The sequence below is a fragment of the Gopherus flavomarginatus genome, chromosome 3 (genome assembly GCF_025201925.1).
Source record: "Gopherus flavomarginatus isolate rGopFla2 chromosome 3, rGopFla2.mat.asm, whole genome shotgun sequence".
Lineage (NCBI taxonomy): Eukaryota > Metazoa > Chordata > Testudines > Testudinidae > Gopherus > Gopherus flavomarginatus.
The window spans coordinates 73,192,805-73,213,200 of NC_066619.1; the positions used below are offsets into that span (position 1 = coordinate 73,192,805).

General features: G+C 38.1%; 1 protein-coding gene across 3 annotated transcripts in view; it reads left to right on the forward strand.

The window, feature by feature from the left end:
• KCNN2 (potassium calcium-activated channel subfamily N member 2) overlaps window positions 1-20,396 on the forward strand; it is a 194,609-nt gene that overhangs the window by 94,793 nt on the left and 79,420 nt on the right. For all 3 annotated transcript variants that reach the window (XM_050945747.1, XM_050945749.1, XM_050945748.1), the window contains exon 5: window positions 13,779-14,197. In XM_050945747.1, coding sequence (XP_050801704.1) covers window positions 13,779-14,197 — 419 coding nt within the window. The remainder of the gene's footprint in view (window positions 1-13,778; window positions 14,198-20,396) is intronic.

Consider the following 20,396-nt stretch of genomic DNA (forward strand, 5'->3'; position numbering starts at 1 on the left):
TATGAAAGTGTATAAATGGGTGGTAATCATATTGCCCTTTTATCTTACAAAGCCATTAGTTTGGGACATTAGCACTTCCTTCTTCAAAAGGCATTATGACACAATAAGGGCCTGATTCTTTTAGTGCTCTTTTTCATAGCAGTCAGTATTTCTGGGAAAGGAGCTGATCTGACTCAAATTCTTGACTGTAAAGTGCAGCTGAAGTAACGGTTGTGCACAAAGGATAGGCTGATGGAGAAGAAATCCTCTGTCATCCAGACTGCAGTATAGTAGAACAGCTTCTCTTTGGTCACTACTATAGCAAAATTTCATTCTCTTGATCCACCCACTGGGGTACTGCACTGTATTGCCCCCTGTTCAGGACTGGCCTGTAATAACACAAGATGGCACTCCATTTGGTATGAACAAATTCCATTCTGTTGTGATCTCTCAAATGAGATGGTTTGAGACAGCAAAGTCAAATGAAGGATTTCTGTACAATGGCAACCTGCATCTCAGATTTGGTTGTCAGATAAGAAAATGTGTGATTATCCATTTGTATTTTGTAGCCGTATATACCTGGACATGTGTCTACTTCCCAAAGGCAGTGTGAAACACTACTGGCTGAGTAGAGCCAAAGGAGAAAATTAGCAGTGTAGTGGCAGGGCTGGCAAACCACTATTTTCTACTGCCGTTCGGTGGCATTTAAAAAGAAACAGAAGAGACTGAGAAATTTTTATTTTCAGCCTCAGGTCAGATGTGTTAGTCAATGCACCTAGGAGTTTGAACTCAGATAAACACTTTATATAGCAGGCAGTAAGTGATTTTAAATTTCACATCTCTGCCTGTTTTTTTTTTTTTTTTGTTTGGTTTTCCTGGGCTGCCAGACAATAGGCTTTTTCCTAGTCTGAGCTGCTGTGCAGAATTCAGTTTGTGGAAAGGAAATTTCCTGAAACATTAAGAAATGCAGTTATCTCTCTGTCTTGAAGGTGAGGAAAATGATGAGGTTAGTTGCTCTAACCCCATTTATAAACACAGATTGCAATATTCTTGCAAAACTATTGGCTATGAGGTTAGATAAAGCCTGTTTTTCCTGGAATACTTCACATAAACTAGATGGGATTGATAAAAGTGAAGCATTCCAATAATAACCTTAGACTTTTTGTTGACGTGTTAAACACTAATAAATGTCAACAACCAGGGAATGGCAATAACCTTTGATGCTGAGAAGGTGTATGATAGAATAGGCTGGGATTTCCTTTTTTATGCTTGATAGATTTGGGTTTGTAAGGATTTTGTTGATGGATTAAGCTATTTTATGCTGATACAGCAGCTTCAGTCACAACTAATGGTGCAGGGTAAAAACCATTTTTAATATGTAAAAGAATGCGCTGCATGTCCTCTGCTTCCTCATTTATCTGATCCTGCTGTTGAAAGTCTTGCTTTATGGCAAGATTGTAATTTGTCACATGAAGCAGCACAGTGAAGTAGGAGGGCATGAGGGCCCTGTATGCTTTCCCGTATGGTTTACCCCGATTACACTCAGGGCATATTGGGGACAGAGAAGCTGCTGTGTTTTTGCTTTTCTTGGATAACTGGGTGGAAAGTCAGTGGAGCCTTGTGCCAGTATGTCAACAGTGTGATGGGGGTGAAGGTGGATAATCTGGGGGTAAACTGCATGTCCCAGAGTAGATTAAAAACTGATTTTTAAAGATGCATCAGATTTTTTTTCTTTTTCTAGAGGGCAGAGTTAAAGTGCTTTAATTCTGTATTTCTGTACCTTAGCATCTTTGGATATCTCTTAAGTTTAACGTTATCTTTGGAATTTCTTGGATTTGTAATGCTTGTTTTTAAAATAGTTACAACATCCTTGTAATGTTTTTACCCTTAAATTACTGGTATGTCCTCAACCTTAACTCCAATTAACATAGTTTTATTTGGGAAGTTCCGTAGATTTTTAAAAAACAAATCATATATAAACAGTAAACAAGAAACCCAAAGAGCATGTTATGTGTATTTCTAATTATTTGAATATATTAGCATCAACCTTACTTTTCCCCCTGTATTTTAACTTTTAGGGCCAGATTCGCCAGTATGTTCTGGCTGCTTTATCTCACTCTGGACAAGTGCAAAGCACTTAAAGTGAAATGGCCAGTATCCTCCAGCTTCTGACCTCCACATTCAGACAGTCTTTTCTTAACCCTGTCCCTCACATTCCCTTACACACACCCCTCTAGATCTCTTAGGAAGGAGGCTCACTTTCAAAATGGTCACTTCATTCCATTGTTCCCAAAGGGAGAGATGCCAAGCTGACTTCAGGGAAGGTGGTGGGCTCCTGTATTTTTGAGGCCACTGTCATAAACAGCAAAGAATCCTGTGGCACCTTATAGACTAACAGACGTTTTGGAGCATGAGCTTTCGTGGGTGAATACCCACTTCCTCAGATGCATGTAATGGAAATATCCAGGGGCAGGTATATATATGTGTGCTAGCAAGCAAGCTAGAGATAACGAGGTCAGTTCAATCAGGGAGGATGAGGCCCTGTTCTAGCAGTTGAGGTGTGAAAACAGATAGCTAAGGGTTAATGTCTCTTTCACCTGGAAAGGGTTAACAAACAACACCTGACCACAGGACCAATCAGGAAACAAGACTTTTTCAAATCTGGGTGGAGGGAAGTTTTGGGTATGAGTCCTTTGTTCTTGGTCTGTTCTCTTTCTGGGCTCTTTGCTTTAAAAAAAAAAAAAGTAAAAGGTTTATCTCTGCAGTTTAGATGGTAAACAGTACAGGGTCTTTCAACTTATAAACAATAGAAACTTTCTCCAGCAGAAACACAATTTAAGCTACTTCCAGCAAGTACACAGATGCAAATGAAAAAGAAAACAAATTAAAAGACTATGACCGCCTTTTCTACTTACAATTCTGAACAGATAAGAGACTGTAGCAGGGAGATTGGCAGAAACCTGGTTACATCTCTAGTCCCATCCAGGACCCAGAGAGAACAAAGCCAAACCCAAAACCCACAAACAAAGGCTTCCCTCCACGAGATTTGAAAGTATCTTGTCTTCTGATTGGTCCTCTGGTCAAGTGTTTGCAGGTCACTGTTTGTTAACCCTTTATAGGTGAAAGAGACATTAACCCTTAGCTATCTGTTTATGACAGCCACCATTTCCCATGAATTACAGAACCACAACTTGAGTTCCATAACATTACTGAGTGGGGTGATTGGATTAGTGCACTGACAGAATTGGAGAGGGATATGCTACTCTCTGAAAGACAAGATGATGATTGTTTTAAGAGATTTGGCCTGCCTTTCTGGAGTTTTATTAGTATAATCATCAGTGTAATGTAATTATGTCCCTGTATTATGTATCTCTCCAGACGTGCAAAGGGAACTTAAAGCTGCCTTAAAAGAGGCAGTTGGGGATTCCTTTGAGGATTTCACTATCATGTGTTGTAAAGCTGGCATAGGTGGCTCTGTGCCACCTTCTCTCTTCTTGGTAGTAGGGGTGTTTCAGAGCAGGCCAGAGGTGGAACTGGGGGATGGGATGTGATGGGGCCAGGTGGGAGTTGGGGCCAGAATGTGTTATCCTTGTCAGTCCCTGAGGAACCATTACAATCTGGCAGAAGCTGGAGCAGCTATTAGATTGATCCACTTGAGGTGTGGGCTGCTTTGGCCGTTGCTAGCCCCTGACATCAAGAGAGGCAGAAGCATGGTTTAAAGCTATATATGCTTCCCCTTCTCCCCATCCCTCATCAGCTGTACTGAGAATGAATTCAGTGCAGCTAAAATCAAGCCTAGTGTCTTGGTTTGTGACTTTATATATAAGTGCATAAAGGGATAAATGCCTTTCCCTTCTCTTTACCTTTTTAATACAAAAATTAAAATATTTTATTACACTGTTTATTCCCACATTACGGAGAAACAGGCCGTGCATTTGTGTTAAATTACACTTAGATTACCTGTTAAATGAATTTCATTTAATATTTAATAGTATTTTTATCTGTATTAAAACGGCCACTGATGAAAGAATCATTTATTATATTATCTTAATTCAGTCACTTACTTATGGGTCCAAGGAGTGTCACAGATCCAGGTGGTATCCTTGAGTGGAAGATTTTATATTTGGATCTTTGGATTTGGCTGTAAGATGTGTAAAACTCATCTAGATAAATAGCTCCCTATTGACTACAAATATGATGATGCTTAAGACTGATGATTATTCCAGCAAGAGTCCAGAAGAAATTATATTCAGTAAATTAGCTCATGATATACTTTTTTAATTCTGGAGAATGTAACTTTTGGGTCATGCTAAATCTTTCTCCTTTTGACTGAAAAAACACCTCTTTATTAATAATAAACTCATCTAATTTCTTTGATCTCATGGTATTTTTATAGACTTACAGGAATCACTTAACTCACTACTGAATTGCAGTACAAATCACTGTTGTACAACAGCTCATGAGAGGAAGTGAAGAAGAATGCCGTCAGTATCCAATTGAAAACAGAAGGGAAATTTGGGTGGGCAGAATGAAACCTTAACTGTAGTGTGATTAGGACACCCTGATTAGTATCTCTTCTTTTGCAAAATGTACCAAGAAATATTTGGGCTAGATTTTCAAAATGGCCCAGGACTATGTATTTAAATGTATGCACAAGTCGGACAACTATGCACATATTATTAAAACACCTGTTTAGCTATTTGCATGCATATTTACCAATGTGTATGCACACATAACAACTAAGCATAGAATTCTGCATTTTTATTTGCAGACCTTGGCACTCCATGTGTGGACCAGATTTCCAAAATGACCACAAGTGGTCAGACCTCAATTTAATGTTTCATCTAAATGACAGCACCTCTCTGAGTGTGTGACAGGAGAAGTGTCTTATTACTGTCTCAAATGGAAGTGTGCCACCTACTGAATCACTAGCACCATTACTTGCCTCACCATGAGGTTTCCTATGCATATGCTGACCTATATAGTATTCATAGGAGAACCACAGGATGTTGACATTCATGGAAAACTCACTTTGTATAATTTCATCTAATGGCATCAAATTTACATAAACAGTAAACATGCAGAAAATTCTTTTAAAGATGACATTAAAGGACACATTTTCAAATTGTCCCCTTAATTTGAGATTTTTACAAGGAAACTAGGCATGTATGCATGAAAATAATCTATTTGCTTGTCTAATTACTCAGTCTGAACAAATGATGTGTTTCATGCATACAAGTGGTTATACCAACAAGAGTTTGTGGACCCATTTTTAGTGTCCCAGTGAAAAGTTTGTCCCTAGGCCTGTATGTATGTAGCAATCTATGATATGCAAAATAAGCAAAAATATATTACAGGAGTATTTTTAAGATGCTGTGTCACTGCTGGGTTATATGTTCATTCACCTCTTTTTGTTTTGTCATGCAGTAAGTGTTGGATTCATGATGGCCTTATACAAAGTTAGACATAATAAAAGAAATTCCTAATTTCTGTGCCATGCAGATTTGTATCCAAGACTTGTTCCTGTCAACCATGCTGGAGTCCAGCAGCCCTCAGTAATTTCGACAATCTCTCCAGGTTTAAGAAGGGAGAAGAACAGATTCTGGATGACCTACAGATCAGTGGTTCTCAAAGTATGGGGTGGGCCTCTTAAAAGAGGTGTGGAAATGTGTCAAGGGAGGCGCGAGATGTGTAATTATTTTTTTAAGAGCTCTGGCTGTCAGCCCTAGGTGGCTGGGGCTTGTGCAGAAAGGCCATGCACATCTGGGAGGTGGGGATAAAGTGGATAGCTGGAGCTCCACCACCCTAGGACTGACAGCTGGAGCCCTGGTTGACAGCCAGAGCCCTGCCACCTGGGCTCGGGCTCTCCTTCTTCCCCACACCAATCCCTCACTGGGAGTTGGTGGGGCTCCAGCTGTCAGCCATGGGGTGGCAGCAGTAGCGCAGAAGTAAGGGTGGCAATGAGGAGCTAAATCTGCTGTGAAAAGAGGTGACAAAGATCCCGTTTCACATTGCCACACTTACTTCTGTGCTGCTGCTGGCACAGCACTTCCTTCAGAGCGAGGCACCTGGCCAGCAGCCGCTGCTCTCTGCTCTGCCTTCAGAGCTGGGTAGCAGTATATATACTTGTGTGTATGGGGCATAAACAACTACAGACAGAAAGAAGTGGGGCCCAATCATATATGTTTGAGAATTTTTACTAAATCATTTACTAAAAAAACAAAGATGTATCTACCGAGGATGGGATCTTTTTCACCCCCAGCTTTGGAAAGTTATGGTGAAGGTGTGTGGTTTCTGCTCCTGACCACCAAGGAAAAGGGATGTTTTCTCCTTCCAATCACTTATACTTAGCTGTGTGTGATGGGGAGGAGATAGAGTTGGGGATTGCAAGAGTAATATATCTTCACTCTGGCTGGCTCTTGAATGCTTCTTTTAGTCAGAGATTAGTGATGTTTTTGGAACCAGAGGCAGCCTTTTGAACAAGCTTGATCTGGTCACTTCAGAAGCAGAAATACCATTTCCAAAAATGTGATAGCCTCTGTAGCTATAACACCAGGGTGATCCAGAGAGCTTCTGAGGACCGGCGGCCAAGAAAAGCTGTGTTTTTCAGTCTTGTGTCCTTAGCTTTTCCAATTATATATTTATAATAATAGAGTGGTTGGAATGTCAAACAGTGAACAACAGTTTCAGTCACTTGCAATTTGGATTCACAAGTTAGCAGCTGCTGAAATGCTTTGTTGAATGTGGGTCTCTAACACATTATTAAGGATTACAGCTGATCCACTTATTGTGTAAGTGCTTCCTTTACATTTCTGTTTTTGTATGTTCTCAGAGTACTGAATCAAATAGCAATATTGTCTGAAAATTTCTTCTTTTATCTTAAAACATATTATAAAGAAGCCCTTAGTAAAGGTGTCCTTAGTTTAATTTCATTGCCCTCCATATTCACCAATATCCTGTGAAGATCCAGTATGAGTCTGCCGTGGATTTACAAGATTAACTTCTATTTGTGCACTAGATAATTTAACTTCAGGCAGTCTCCAGTATAAGAATTTTAGAGGAAATGTTTGTGTATATGTATACTGAATTTTTCTCTCTTATAAAATAATTTGGGTTGTGAAGTGCATATTTTAACGTCTTATTATGTGAACATGGAATTATTGTCTAATATTGTCTATAAAGTTTGTTTCTTTCTAATAAATAATGTAAGATTAATTTTTCATGCCACAAGTTTGAAATGCTTCATATAGACTCAGACTCAAAGACTTTATGGCAAGATGGGACCATTGTGATAATCTAGTCTGACCTCCTGCACATCACAGGACAGAACCTCCTCCCCACCCACTCTTGTAATAGATCCATAACCTCTGGCTGAGTTACTGAAGTCCTCAAATCATGATTTAAAGATGTCTACTTTCAGAGAATCCATCATTTACTCTAGTCCATACCAGCAAGTGACCCAGGCCCCATGCAGTAGAGGGAGGCAAAAAACTCTGCCAATCTGACCTGAAGAAAAAAAATTTCCTGACTCTAAATATGGTGGTCAGTTGAACCCTGAGCATGTTGACAAGACCCACCAGGAAAAGACCTGGGAAAGAATTCTCTGTAGTAACTCAGGCCTTCCGCATGTAGTGCCCCATCTGCAGCTGTTGGGGATATTCACTACTAAACAGTGACAAATGTGCCAGATGCCACTGTATCAATCTCATCCTACTATTCCCTCCTAAATTTATCAAGCTCAGTCTTGGAGCCAGTTAGGTTTTTTGCCCCCTTTGCTCCCCTTGGGAGGCTGTTCTAGAACTTCACTCCATCTAATTTCAAGCCTAAACTTGTTGATGGCCAGTTTATATCCATTTGTTCTTGTGTCAGCAATGGCTTAATTTAAATAGCTCCTCTCCCTCACTGGTATTTATCTCTCTGATGTATTTACAGAGAGCAGAAAGCACCTTGAGTCTCCTCTCATAAGGTACCAAGTATCAGAGGGGTAGGTGTGTTAATCCGTATCCACAAAAACAACGAGGAGTCTGGTGGCACCTTAAAAACTGACAGATTTATTTGGCCATAAGCTTTGGTGGGTAAAACCCCCCACTTCTTCAGATGCAACTGATGCATCTGAAGAAGTGGGGTTTTTTTACCGATGAAAGCTTATGCCCAAATAAATCTGTCAGTCTTTAAGTTGCCACCGGACTCCTTGTTGTTTCTCTCAGAAGGTAGGTTTTCCACTTCTCTGATCATGCTAATAGCCCTATTCTGCCCCTGTTCCAGTTTGAATAATTTTTTCTTAAACATGGGAAACCAGAATTGCACACAGTATTCCAGATGAGATCTCACCAGTGCCTTGTACAATGATACTAGTACTTCCCTATCCCTACTGGAAATACCTCGCCTGATGCATCCTAGGATTGCATTAGAATTTTTCACAGCCACATCACATTGGCAGCTCATAGTCATCCTGTGATCAATCAATCCACATTTCTGCTCTGAGTTAGTCGGTGTGGTGCTGATTAACCATGTCTTTAACTTAGGAGTCCCTATAAAATTGAGTTATGCCTGAGCAATAAGGAGAGAACAGAATCCTATTGTAGAGCGGAATCCTGAGGTCAGTACACAGGCAAAGCTCCCATTAAAATCAGTGGGAGTTTTGCCGCCATATGGATTTTAAATATGGTTGCATACAGACTTCTGCATGGAACTAATAATTAGAAAGTGCTTCTTAACTGTAAACCTGCTGTACTGATCTTTCTAATATAAATTACTATTTTCCTTTCATCTGCATTTTTCAAGAGAACTTGAGAAATTTCCTTTATTTTCCGGTGAAATTCTATATGAGAATTGAAAGGTGGATGAAGAACTGGTAAAAGGGGAGACTACAACTGGTCATACTGAAAGGTGAACTGTCAGGCTGGAGGGAGGCTACTGGTGGAGTTCCTCAGGGACTGGTCTTGGGACCAGTCGTATTTAACATTTTCATTAATGACCTTGGCATAAAAAGTATGAGAGTGCTAATAAAATTTGCGGATGAGACAAAAAGTTAGAAGGTATTGCCAATACAGAGAAGGGCTAGACTATTATACAAGAAGATCCAGAGTACATTGAAAACTAGGATAAAATTTAATAGTGCAAGGTCAGGCACTTAAGAATTAACTACAAGAATTTTTCTGTTATCTGGGGCCAAATATTAGAATTTTTCTTCTTTTTCAAATATAGTAAAATGTGAAAAAATGGCAAAACCTTTGAAAATCTAGGTGGCCTTTGAAATTTCAGGTGTACGTTTATTGATAGCAACAGCAACGTAAAATCATTAAAAGGAAAAATAACATATATTCCATTAAGCACTATTGAGGGAACTAGTTCTCCTTACATAAAGTTCGAGTAAGACTAATGGATTTCTTCCACTTACGACATACAGATAGGTGTGTTCTCATGATAAGTATTTCATACTGAGATTTTAAAGATATTAAAAATTTAATTTCCTACATTAAGTGGTTCAATAATATTTTTCTTGCATAAGCAATTTTTAAGATCAAATTTTAATGTCTACTTTTATTAGTTCACTTTGAGATATGCATTAGACTTAAGGTATTGTTTTTAGAAAGCCACGGAAATTCTAGGCATAAACTTTTAGCAGGAGATTTCTTATCTTTATCAACCAATTCTATAAGGTGTGTGGTTTTTTGTTACGTTTTAAAACACTATTGGCTTAACATTTATTTGGCTTGTTCTAAAATAACTAAACTCTTATAACTAAACATTTAAGTTGTTTGTATGTTACAGAGACAGATTAAGTGATGTCTATCTTCTTCAAATTCAATATGTGGGACTTTTGTATTGTCTCTTTCTTTGGCAGATGGGCAGGTTATTGTTTACCTGTTGTTTCTGTACAATTGGACTCTCCAAATAGTTGGGCCTCTGAAATAGCCCATTTGATCATTCCTTGAACTAAATACCTGATTCTGACTAGAATTTAGTGTGCAAAAATGTATTGTAGTCTTTAAGCCTCTTTACTTTTGGAAAGTTTGGCTCTTTGTGTTTGCTAAATACAAACTGGCTCAACTTTGGCAAAGGAAAATTTAGAAATTGACTTCATACCAGTATTTATTAGTGAATTTCATTTCCACATCTAGCATAAAAGGCTTACTATTGAGAAAGTCTGTAGAGAAAGTTTTGAAATAATTTGGGAAGAGTATTTGAGCAACTTACTGAGCAATATTCTGAGTACAGGTTGCCTATGTGGAATTTAGCCTGTACAGTGTCTTTCGCATACCACAGCTAGTTGGTGCTAGTACTGAAGTAAGCAAAGATAAGAATGATATCTATGATGAAGGTAAAGAGCATTAATGAAAAAGTAAACAGTTGCATTAAAAAATAAGGTAGATTTCATTTTTACCAAAAGAGAATTTGAAGTGCAGCTAACCAAAGACTCAAAAAGTAATAGCAAAAAATTCTTTAAGTACATCAGAAGCAGGAAGCCTGCTAAACAACCAGAGGGACCACTGGATGATCAGGATGCTAGAGAAGCTCTCAAGAATGGTAAGGCCATTGTGAAGAAACTAAATGAATTCTTTGCATTGGTCTTCACGGTTGAGGATGTGAGGGAGATTGCCAAACCTGAACCATTTTTTTTTTAGGTGACAAATCTGAGGAACTGCCCTAAATTGAGGTGTTATTAGAGGAGGTTTTGGAAGAAATTGATAAACTAAATCGTAATAAGTCACCAGGACCAGATGATATTCACCCAAGAGTTCTCAGGGAACTCAAATGTGAAATGGCAGGTCTACTAACTAGTCTGTTAAATCCACTTCTCTACCAAATGGCTGGAGGATAGCTAATGTGCTGACAATTTTTAAAAAGGGTTCCAGAGGTGACCCAAGCAATTACAGGCGGGTAAGCCTGACTTCAGTACTGGGCAAACTGCTTGAAACTATAGTAAAGAAAATTGTCAGACACATAGATGAACATAATTTGTTGGGGAATAGTCAACATGGTTCTTGTAAAGGCAAATCATGTCTCACCAATCTACTAGAATTCTTTGAAGGGGTCAACAAGCATGTGGGGACAAGAGGGATCCAGAGGATATAGTATATTTAGATTTTCTGAAAGCCTTTGACAAGGTCCCTCACCAAAGACTCTTATCCCATGACTGGTTACTTTACTTCAGAGGGAAGGTTCTCTCATGGATTGGTAACTGGTTAAAAATAGGAAACAAAGAGTAGGAATAAATGGTCAGTTTTCAGAATGGAGAGAGGTAAATAGTAGTGTCCCTCAAGGGTCTGTACTGGGCCCTGTTCTGTTTAACATATTCATAAATGACCTGGAAAAAGAGGTAAACAGTGAGGTGGCAAAATTTGGAGATGAAACAAAACTACTCAAGATAGTTAAGTCCCAGGCAGGCTGCAAAGAGCTACAAAAGGATCTCCCAAAAAGGTTCAGATAAGGGTAACAAAACTGATTAGGAGTATGGAACGAATGCTGTATGAGAAGAGATATTAGTAAGACTGGGATTTTTCAGCTTGGAAAAGAGATGACTAAAGGGGGATATGGTAGAGGTCTATAAAGTGGTGACTGATGTGGAGAAAGTAAATAAGGAAGTGCTATTTACTCCTTCTCATAACACATTAGGGGCTTATCCATGATAAGATTAGGGAATTAGGGGCTACCAAATGAAATTAATAGGCAACAGGTTTAAAACAAACAAAAGGAAATATTTTTTCACACAACGCACAGTCAACTTGTAGAACTCATTGCCAGAGGATGTTGTGAAGGCCAAGATTATAACAGGGTTCCAAAAAGTCTTAAGTTCATGGAGGATAGGTCCATCAATGGCTATTTGGCAGGGATGGTGTCCCTAGCCTTTGTTTGCCAGAAGCTGGGAATGGATAAGAGGGGATGGATCACTAGATGATTACTGATCAATAGAACTCTAATTGTTGTGATCAACCAGCTACATGAACTATTTTTATTCCTTGATTAATAAATACTTGTCTATGTACTTGAGCAATGAGCAGAGGTCATGCACTCAGCATGTGGAAATATTGACCTTCCTATGCTCTGGTGAAAGCACCATAGTATCAGATGTGTCATGCCTTGGAAGGGTTGTGTATATAAGTACCCCTGTCTTCTTAAGTGTCCTTTCTCACAGTTAAGAACTATAAGTGAACTGTGCTCAGTGTTGTCATTTTTTAAAGAGTTAGTTGAAAGTGAGACAGAGGCGAAACAGCAAATAACTCTATGCATTTGTTATGTACACTTGTTGAACCATTATTGCATTAACTTTGATCTGTACCTGCTGTAATTTTGAATGTTTGAATTATGAATGTTTCAATTTTATGGTCTGCTCAGTTCCCAATTAGTTCATGAACTGTAAGTCTTCCATTTCTTCTTTTAAAATAAATTGTGTGGCCATCACAATTGTAATAGCATTAGTTTATAGTTCTCACTGTCTTAACTCAAAGAGCAGCGGCATTTTCTAAACTGCAAGTTGATTGAATTCTTAGGAGGATGTACAGTGTGTTTGCAGTCTGTAAGAGTTAATACAGAAGTTCAGGTGACCATTTGAACTCTTGATTTGTGAAGAGAGGTGAGATTGCTCAAGGACCCTGCCAGTGAAGAAGAGTTTGCTAGGCACTGTACATTGTTTGGTGTTCATAGTCTTCCTGCAGCTTCCTTTTAGAAATTTATTGTGATATTTAAAAATCAGCTTAAAAATTTCTAATAATCTGATTTTTAAAAAACTCTAACAACCTTTGTTAGGAAGGATTCTCATCTTTCAGTTATGGAAAGGAGTTTTACATACTGCCCATGTAGCGAACAGCTTGGTTCAGACTATATTTGCAGTACCAGACATTCCTTTTTCTGCCTCATGGTGGGATGTTATCACTGATGAAACATTGCTAGTGTCATGGATTATTTTCCCTCTTGCAAAGCTGCTCATAGAACCTGATTCTGCAGTTCTTCCTTGAATAGTTCCAATTCAAATCAGTGGGTGGTCTGCCTGTGGAAGGACTTAGCCAGTTAGGATCATGAAAGAAAGGAGATGCCATAAGGTTGTTTATTGTATGTGAAATATTTTAACTCAATGTCATAATTATCAATTTTTTCCCACTCCTAGAGTGAATTTTTTGTTTGGTTTGGTATTTATTTAGAAAAGTTTGGGAGGTGACAGTTGATAAAATATAGTGAAGTATCTGATACCTTTTGTGCTGAATTGTGCTGAACGCCCCCAGATCCTGCACAGGCTTACTCATGCAGCATGTATAGCTTTGAGCATGTGATCAGGGCTGCTGAACTCATTGAGGCTACTCATGTGCTGCAGTTAAGCATATGAGTAAGCTTTGCATGAAAGAGGCCTAAAATTTGTCATGTGGTCACAATCCTGATAAAGCTTTCAAACATTCTAAACTTTATATACTGTGAGTAGCCCATCAATTTCAATGAGACTACTCACAGTGTGGAAAATGTAAGCAATCTTAGCATATGCAGGGCCTTAATCAAAAATTACAATTAGAGGATATAAGAATTTGATTAAACTTCAGTTTTATATAAATATCTTTTACATCAATTTCTCTCTTATATAAAAAGTTCTTTCTAGCTTAAGTAAAATTATGTATTGAGTTGTTTAGTTATACCTTTGACTCCATAATACAGTGGTTTAGCAAATGGTATTTGACATATTTAGTTTTCAAATTCTGTCAGTTGTAATGTTGCTAATGACCAACTACTGCATATGTGTGTGTTTGTTTTTTTAAAAAAGAAGTTTGTAAACCCTTTACTAAAGTAGACCTTATATTTTATTATTTCAGTTGTTCATGGTGGACAACGGAGCAGATGACTGGAGAATAGCCATGACTTACGAGCGTATTTTCTTCATCTGCTTGGAAATACTGGTGTGTGCTATACATCCCATACCTGGAAACTATACATTCACATGGACAGCCCGGCTTGCCTTCTCCTATACTCCATCCACAACAACAGCTGATGTGGATATTATTTTATCTATACCAATGTTCTTAAGACTATATCTTATTGCCAGAGTTATGCTTTTGCATAGCAAACTTTTCACAGATGCCTCATCTAGAAGCATTGGAGCACTAAATAAGATAAACTTCAATACACGTTTTGTTATGAAGACTTTAATGACAATATGTCCGGGAACTGTACTGTTGGTTTTTAGTATCTCATTATGGATAATTGCTGCATGGACTGTCCGAGCTTGTGAAAGGTAAGTCTCTTTTTCCTTTTATATATATTTAAGAAATGTAAATGGCTTATGAAGTGTTTTTCTTCTAATCCTTTGGATATTATCTCATTCTCTTATGTTGAGGAGTGGGACTTCCAGTACCTGGGGCATGTTGTATTGTGCTTTTTGTATCATGGCTCTCTGGAATGCTTCATCTCTTGACCTTTGAAAGGGATGTTTAAATTGTCAGAGATTTCTCCCATAGCATTGTGATGTGAGTTTTTTTACTTCATTCTAATCTTTATTATGAGTAGCCTAGATTATTAAAGTGGATAGTGGAACATGAGTGCCATAAACATTACTTTTAATATTAGTCTTTAAAATTCTGAATTAATATTAGATCTCAGTCATTTTAGCTTATGGCTTACTACAGTTATTGACGATGGTGTAAATAAATCAGCAATCAGAAAAGCCAGTGAAAAACTGATTCCAAAAACTCTCATAATTCTAGTGCCCTTCAATGAAAATGAAAAATCAAAGGTGTAATCCCAATATAGTCTATTGACAGAGATCTTTTTATTTTGGTTAGGTTGAATGCATATCGTTTATATTTACAAATACTTGATTTACTGTGGTAGAAATACAAATATAACAATAGAGGAAAGAGGTAGGCGTTATAGTGATTGACACTTTTTTCTGAAGTCCAGAAAAAGTGCACTTGATAGCTTGATATTTTGTTAACTTATGTTTCAAGCTAAAGCAACAAACAGATGTTGAACAGGCACAGAACAAATCAGTATCAGTAATGACACCATCAAATCTGATTTCTCAAAAATATTACTTACAAAAAGAAATGAGCAGGGTAACTTCTGACTACTGTGGACTTGAGTGAGTGATAGAGAACAGGTAGAACAGGACCATTTGATGGAAACAGTTAGGAAGAATCTCTGAAAGATTTGATATCTGGTGTGGTTCTCAGGAGCCTACACTGAAATACCCTCAATTACTCATGGTGGAATACCTTCTTCAAAATATTTTCAAGATTTCCTCTATCAATTGCTGATCACTCTCTAGCCCTTTGCCTATATGCCATTTTGAAAACTATTTTGCAGTTGCTTTCTGGCAGTTAATTGCTGTAGACATATTGTCTTTGAAAGTTGCTTATCATATCTCCACTCAGTTAGATAAGGGGAAAAGTGGCAAATTTTATAAACCCAATATGGAGGTGATCTTGTTATCACAGTCTTCCATGTTAAAAACCTCAGCACTGAAAAACAGTGTGATATAGTATGTTCCTTTGGATTGTCAATGATTCAAGTGCTGTGGTGAAGATGAACAGTGTATAGCATGTGATGCCAGGAATAGCTCGTCATCAGAGTATATTCTGAAACACCATGCTAAGGATCATATATCATGTTATTTATTGACAGAGACAAGGTAGATGAGGTGATATCTTTTATTGGACCAACTTGGGTTTGTGGAATGGCCTTTGACCAATACAGAGCTTTTCTTCAGTAGACACTTGTAACTTCCACCAAGAGAAGATGGTCCAATAAAAGATATTACCTCACCTACCTTGTCTGTCTCAGTTCCTGGGTCCTGTGTGGCTACAACGCTACAAACATTAGTTATTGTCTGTCAAAATAGTCCCCTCAGCTGGGACAGGTATAATAAATTAGTATTAATATATTTTATTTATTAAAAGTCAGTTTCTCCTACTGAATATGTTAACAATAGACTTCAAATATAATTCATTTTTCACCAATTTTGTCCTTTTTTTGGTCATATTGCCTCTAATTTCCCTTCAGTTGGGACACCATCCAGTAGCCTCCTAAGAGGAGCTGAGCAGATTCAACTCTACTTAACACCATTGTTTTTTAATATACTGAAATTTAATTATTATTGAATCACTCTATTATTTGCCCTGTATTAAATGAATATTCAAAACAGACTATGATAAAGCCAGTTTCTGTCAAGAAGAAAGGTACTGAATGAGAACAGTGAGGTTCCTGAAAAGCACTTAAGCATGTGAGTGCTTTTGCTAATGTGATCTAGTTCCACTGCACTCAGACAAAACTGCAAATATATCATGACTGTGACTTGTCTTATTCTCTGCAAAACCAATGACAGAATTTGTGAATTTTGAATTCTATTTGCAACTCTTGAATTCACTATAATGAATGAGCTAAACCCAGGGTTGTGAGTTCAGTCCTTGAGGGCCACTTAGGGATCTGAGAGAAAATCAGTACTTGGTCCTGCTAGTGAAGGCAGGGGGCTGGACTAAATGACCTTTCAGGGTTCCTTCCAGTTCTGTGAGATAGGTCTCTCTCTCTCTCTCTCTATAATGGAGATACCAGGTGGGATCATTCACTGATTTTATTTATTTATTTATTTAAAAAACACCACCAGATCAACATACAGTAGTCCTAGAGTTAACTTTATACTTGGTGTAACTGCACTTCCTTCAGTAGAGTTAAATGAGAGCTCCTTATTGTTAGTAATTATGAATTTTAAAAACTCTGGCCAAATGCATGGGGAATTAGATACTCATTTCCTGTCATTAATGGGAGTTGCATGGCCAATTTCCTGCATGTTACACTTCATATTTCTCCTGAAGGGATTATGCTTCATAGAAGAACTGCACTGAATCAGTGTCACTGGCCCAGTTATTAATTAGTCAAATTTAAAATAGTGTAATGAAGTACAGTAGGAAAGTGCCACAGGCACAGAATGCTAAAAGGTGTGTCTATTTTTAAACAAATGTCATCTCCTTGTATATATTCATAGATATAATAGTAGTTAGAGATGGAAAAGACAATTTAGATCATTGAGTCCATTCTGAGATTAGTGCAGTTATAATCCCCAGATAGAGTATGGATCTGAAACTGTATGTAATGGGCTTGATTCACTCCCTAGCAAAAATGTACACAGATAACCACATGTTTCGTTTACTTAAGTTGATTTTTCCATCATAAGTAGAAAGAACCTTTATTCTAGTAGTTTGTTTTAAGTGTGTCAGAAAATAAACATTACAATTAGAAAGAATTTATAGTTTTACTTGGCATTATACATCATTACCTCAATATAATGCCACCCAATATAATATGAATTTCGATATAACACAGTAAAGCAGTGCTCTGGGGAGAGGTGGGTGGGGCTGCACACTCCGCTGGATCAAAGCAAGTTCAATATAACACAGTTTCACCTATAACACGGTAAGATTTTTTGGCTCTCAAGGACAGCGTTACATTGAGGTAGAGGTGTACATGGCAGTCTAACATTTTAATCATTTTTTTGGGGAGGGGAGGCAGATTCTTATTTGACAGAAATTAAAACTGTCAGGATTTTGATTTATTTTCCTGATGAGAGATAATGAAATAAAGAAAAAGTAACTGTTCTGTTCCACAAATATCACTAATTCTCCTACAGACACAGTGGTCGATAAAGTGCTATAGCAGGTTGTTTTAGTGTTTCTGTGACTGTATATCTTCATATCAATTTGCCTGACTATTCCAGTTAGTGCAAAATAGTGTGGATGGAGACAGGACTCACCAAAAAATTAATAAAAATAATGGAATGCATATTAGACTTTATCATCCCATTCCAAAGCACTCATGAAGGTTTATGCATAGCTAGGAATAGCTAATGGCGAACAGAAAAGGCATAACAGATTTTCATGTAAGTGCTGTAAAATCCTTAGTGCTCATGTTAGCAACAGAAGCAGCAGCTGAATGACAGCCTAGTAACCAGTCCTATTTGGTTTAAACTGTTTGGTCAATCGGTTGTCCCACTGGGACTCTGAAGACTGTCACATCATAGACCTCATGGAAATGTGATGGATAGGTTTGAGTGGGAATATTCATGGTTAGGAAGGAAACCTCTATCTCTAGAATAGTCATTACTTTGACTATCCTTTGGCTTAATTTTTCATTTGTCTTTTTGAGACATGTGAATCTTAATCTATAACACTCATGAATGCCTTTGCTTACAGGGTCCATTATTCAAGTGTGAAACTGATAGTTTTTTACTGTCTCCATCATAGTGATCTTTCTATTGTTGATGAAAAGGGTCTTCATTCCGGCAGTCAGTCAGTTACAACTGATGAAATATAAATATCTTCAATCTCCACAAAAAAGTTAGAAACCCATTAAATTTTTAGTATTTTATAATTGAAAAATGGCTTGGCAAACTTTCTTCAAACTTAAAAAAAATTAAATTAAAAACCCCTTTGTTTCAGGCCGAAAAGAGATTATTTTTCCCAGCACAAAGGAGGATCAAAAAGAGAGCATAAAATGGAATGCTGGTTGCAGCTGTAACTATAGTATTCTATGCATATATTCCAGCGCGTCTCTGTAAAAAGATTCTGAGCTGAAGTCTGCCCTCATTTACATTGCTGTATGTCCAGAGTAGCTCCATTCACTTCACTGGAGTTTCTCTGAATTAACAGCAGTTTAATGGAGTTCAGAATTGGGTCCGCTACATTTTTTTCTTACAGATGACATTGGCACCTTGTTCGCTTTTGTGTGTGTGTCTTTTGACTTTTTTGACTGTGAAGCCATTTCAGACAAAGAAGCTTATGTCATCATTTTTCCTCATTCAAATTCTGTTCTGTCCTGCCTGTCCTGTCCTTGATTTAACTCAAATATTTGTTTGCTCTCTTTTTGTGTTCAGTTGGACTTTCTGTACTTGCTGTACATTCTTTCATTTTTCTATAAATACATGAACTTCTGTGTACCTTGATTTTCTGGAAATCAGATGTCATCTCAAAGGTTCCTACAGGAAACTTAGAAATCATAAGTGTGAGGCAAATTCTAGAAATTTAAGAATCCCTTTTTTCCTACTGACAACTCAGACATGTCAAGCCTCTAAACTCTCATTGAAGATGAAAAGTTATTTAGATATCTAATTTCTTCATGACTTGTGCCCAATATCGTTTGCTGGTGTGAGAAGGAAATATGTCCTAAAGTATTCATATAAAGCAGAATTCCACATTAGGCGGTAATGTGTACTACCAAATCTAATATCATATGGTAAACTGAGTAGACCCCTGTTTTTTGCATGGGCTATCTATCTATTCTGAAAGACTTTAATATAGACGTTTACGAGAGAGATTGAAGTTACGTGAATTACAGTAGCTCCCAGATGCCTTAATCAGGATTGGAGCCCCATTATATTTATAATTCTCCGGATATATATGCAGTAAAATCTATTCCCTGCCCTGCAGATCTACAGTCTAGTTGATAGTGATGTTAAGATCTGGCCTCCACTTCCCTTTCTGCCCAGTTTCTCACAAGTTTCATCCAAATCTTCCTCCTCCCCTCAGATTGCTTTTTCTTCTCCTCCTTCTTTCCTGTTACAGAGGCAGAAGTTTCTTTGCTGCTTTCCTCCTCTAATCACCCATTTGCCTGAGTGACTCTAACCCAACTCTTATGTGTCTTACACCCACTCTTATCTCATCTGTCCCTTTACTCTTCTCCTTAACCTCTCGTTCTTCTCTAGCTCTTTCCCTTCACAATACAAACATGCTTTAGTCTCTTCCATCTTAAAACAAATTCACTCTTTGTCCCTCTTGTCTCTCTAACTATTACCCTTTCTCCCTTTTCCCTTGAACGTCTAGGGGTCTGTCTTCACTACCGGCCGGATTGGCGGGCAGCGATCTATCCAGCGGGGATCAATTTATCGCGTCTAGTCTAGATGCGATAAATCGATCCCCGAGTGCTCTCCCATCGACTCCTGTACTCCACCCGGCCGAGAGGCTCAGGCAGAGTCGACAGTTGGGGGAGCATTGGCAGTTGTCTAACCGTAGTGAAGACACCATGGTAAGTAGATCTAAGTACGTTGACTTCAGCTACATTATTCACGCAGCTGAAGTTGTGTAACTTAGAGCGATTCTCCCCTCTCCCTCCCCCAGTGTAGATCAGGCCTAAGATCCTTGAACACACTGTCTACAATCACTATCTGGAGTTCCTCCTCCAGTTCCATTCTAAACCCTCTCCAGTTTGGCTTCTGCCCTTTGCACTCCCCTGAAATTGCGCTTGGCAGAGTCTTTTATGACTTCTTCCTAGCCAAAGCTCAGAATCAGTACTCCCTTCTCCTTGACATGTCAGCTGTCTCTCGGACAATAGACTGTGTTTTTCTTGAAATGTTGTGCCTCGTTGGCTTCCATGGTTCTCCCTTCATCTCTGTAACCACTTCTTCAGCATGTCCTTTGGAGGATCCTTCTCATTTCTCCTCCAACTTT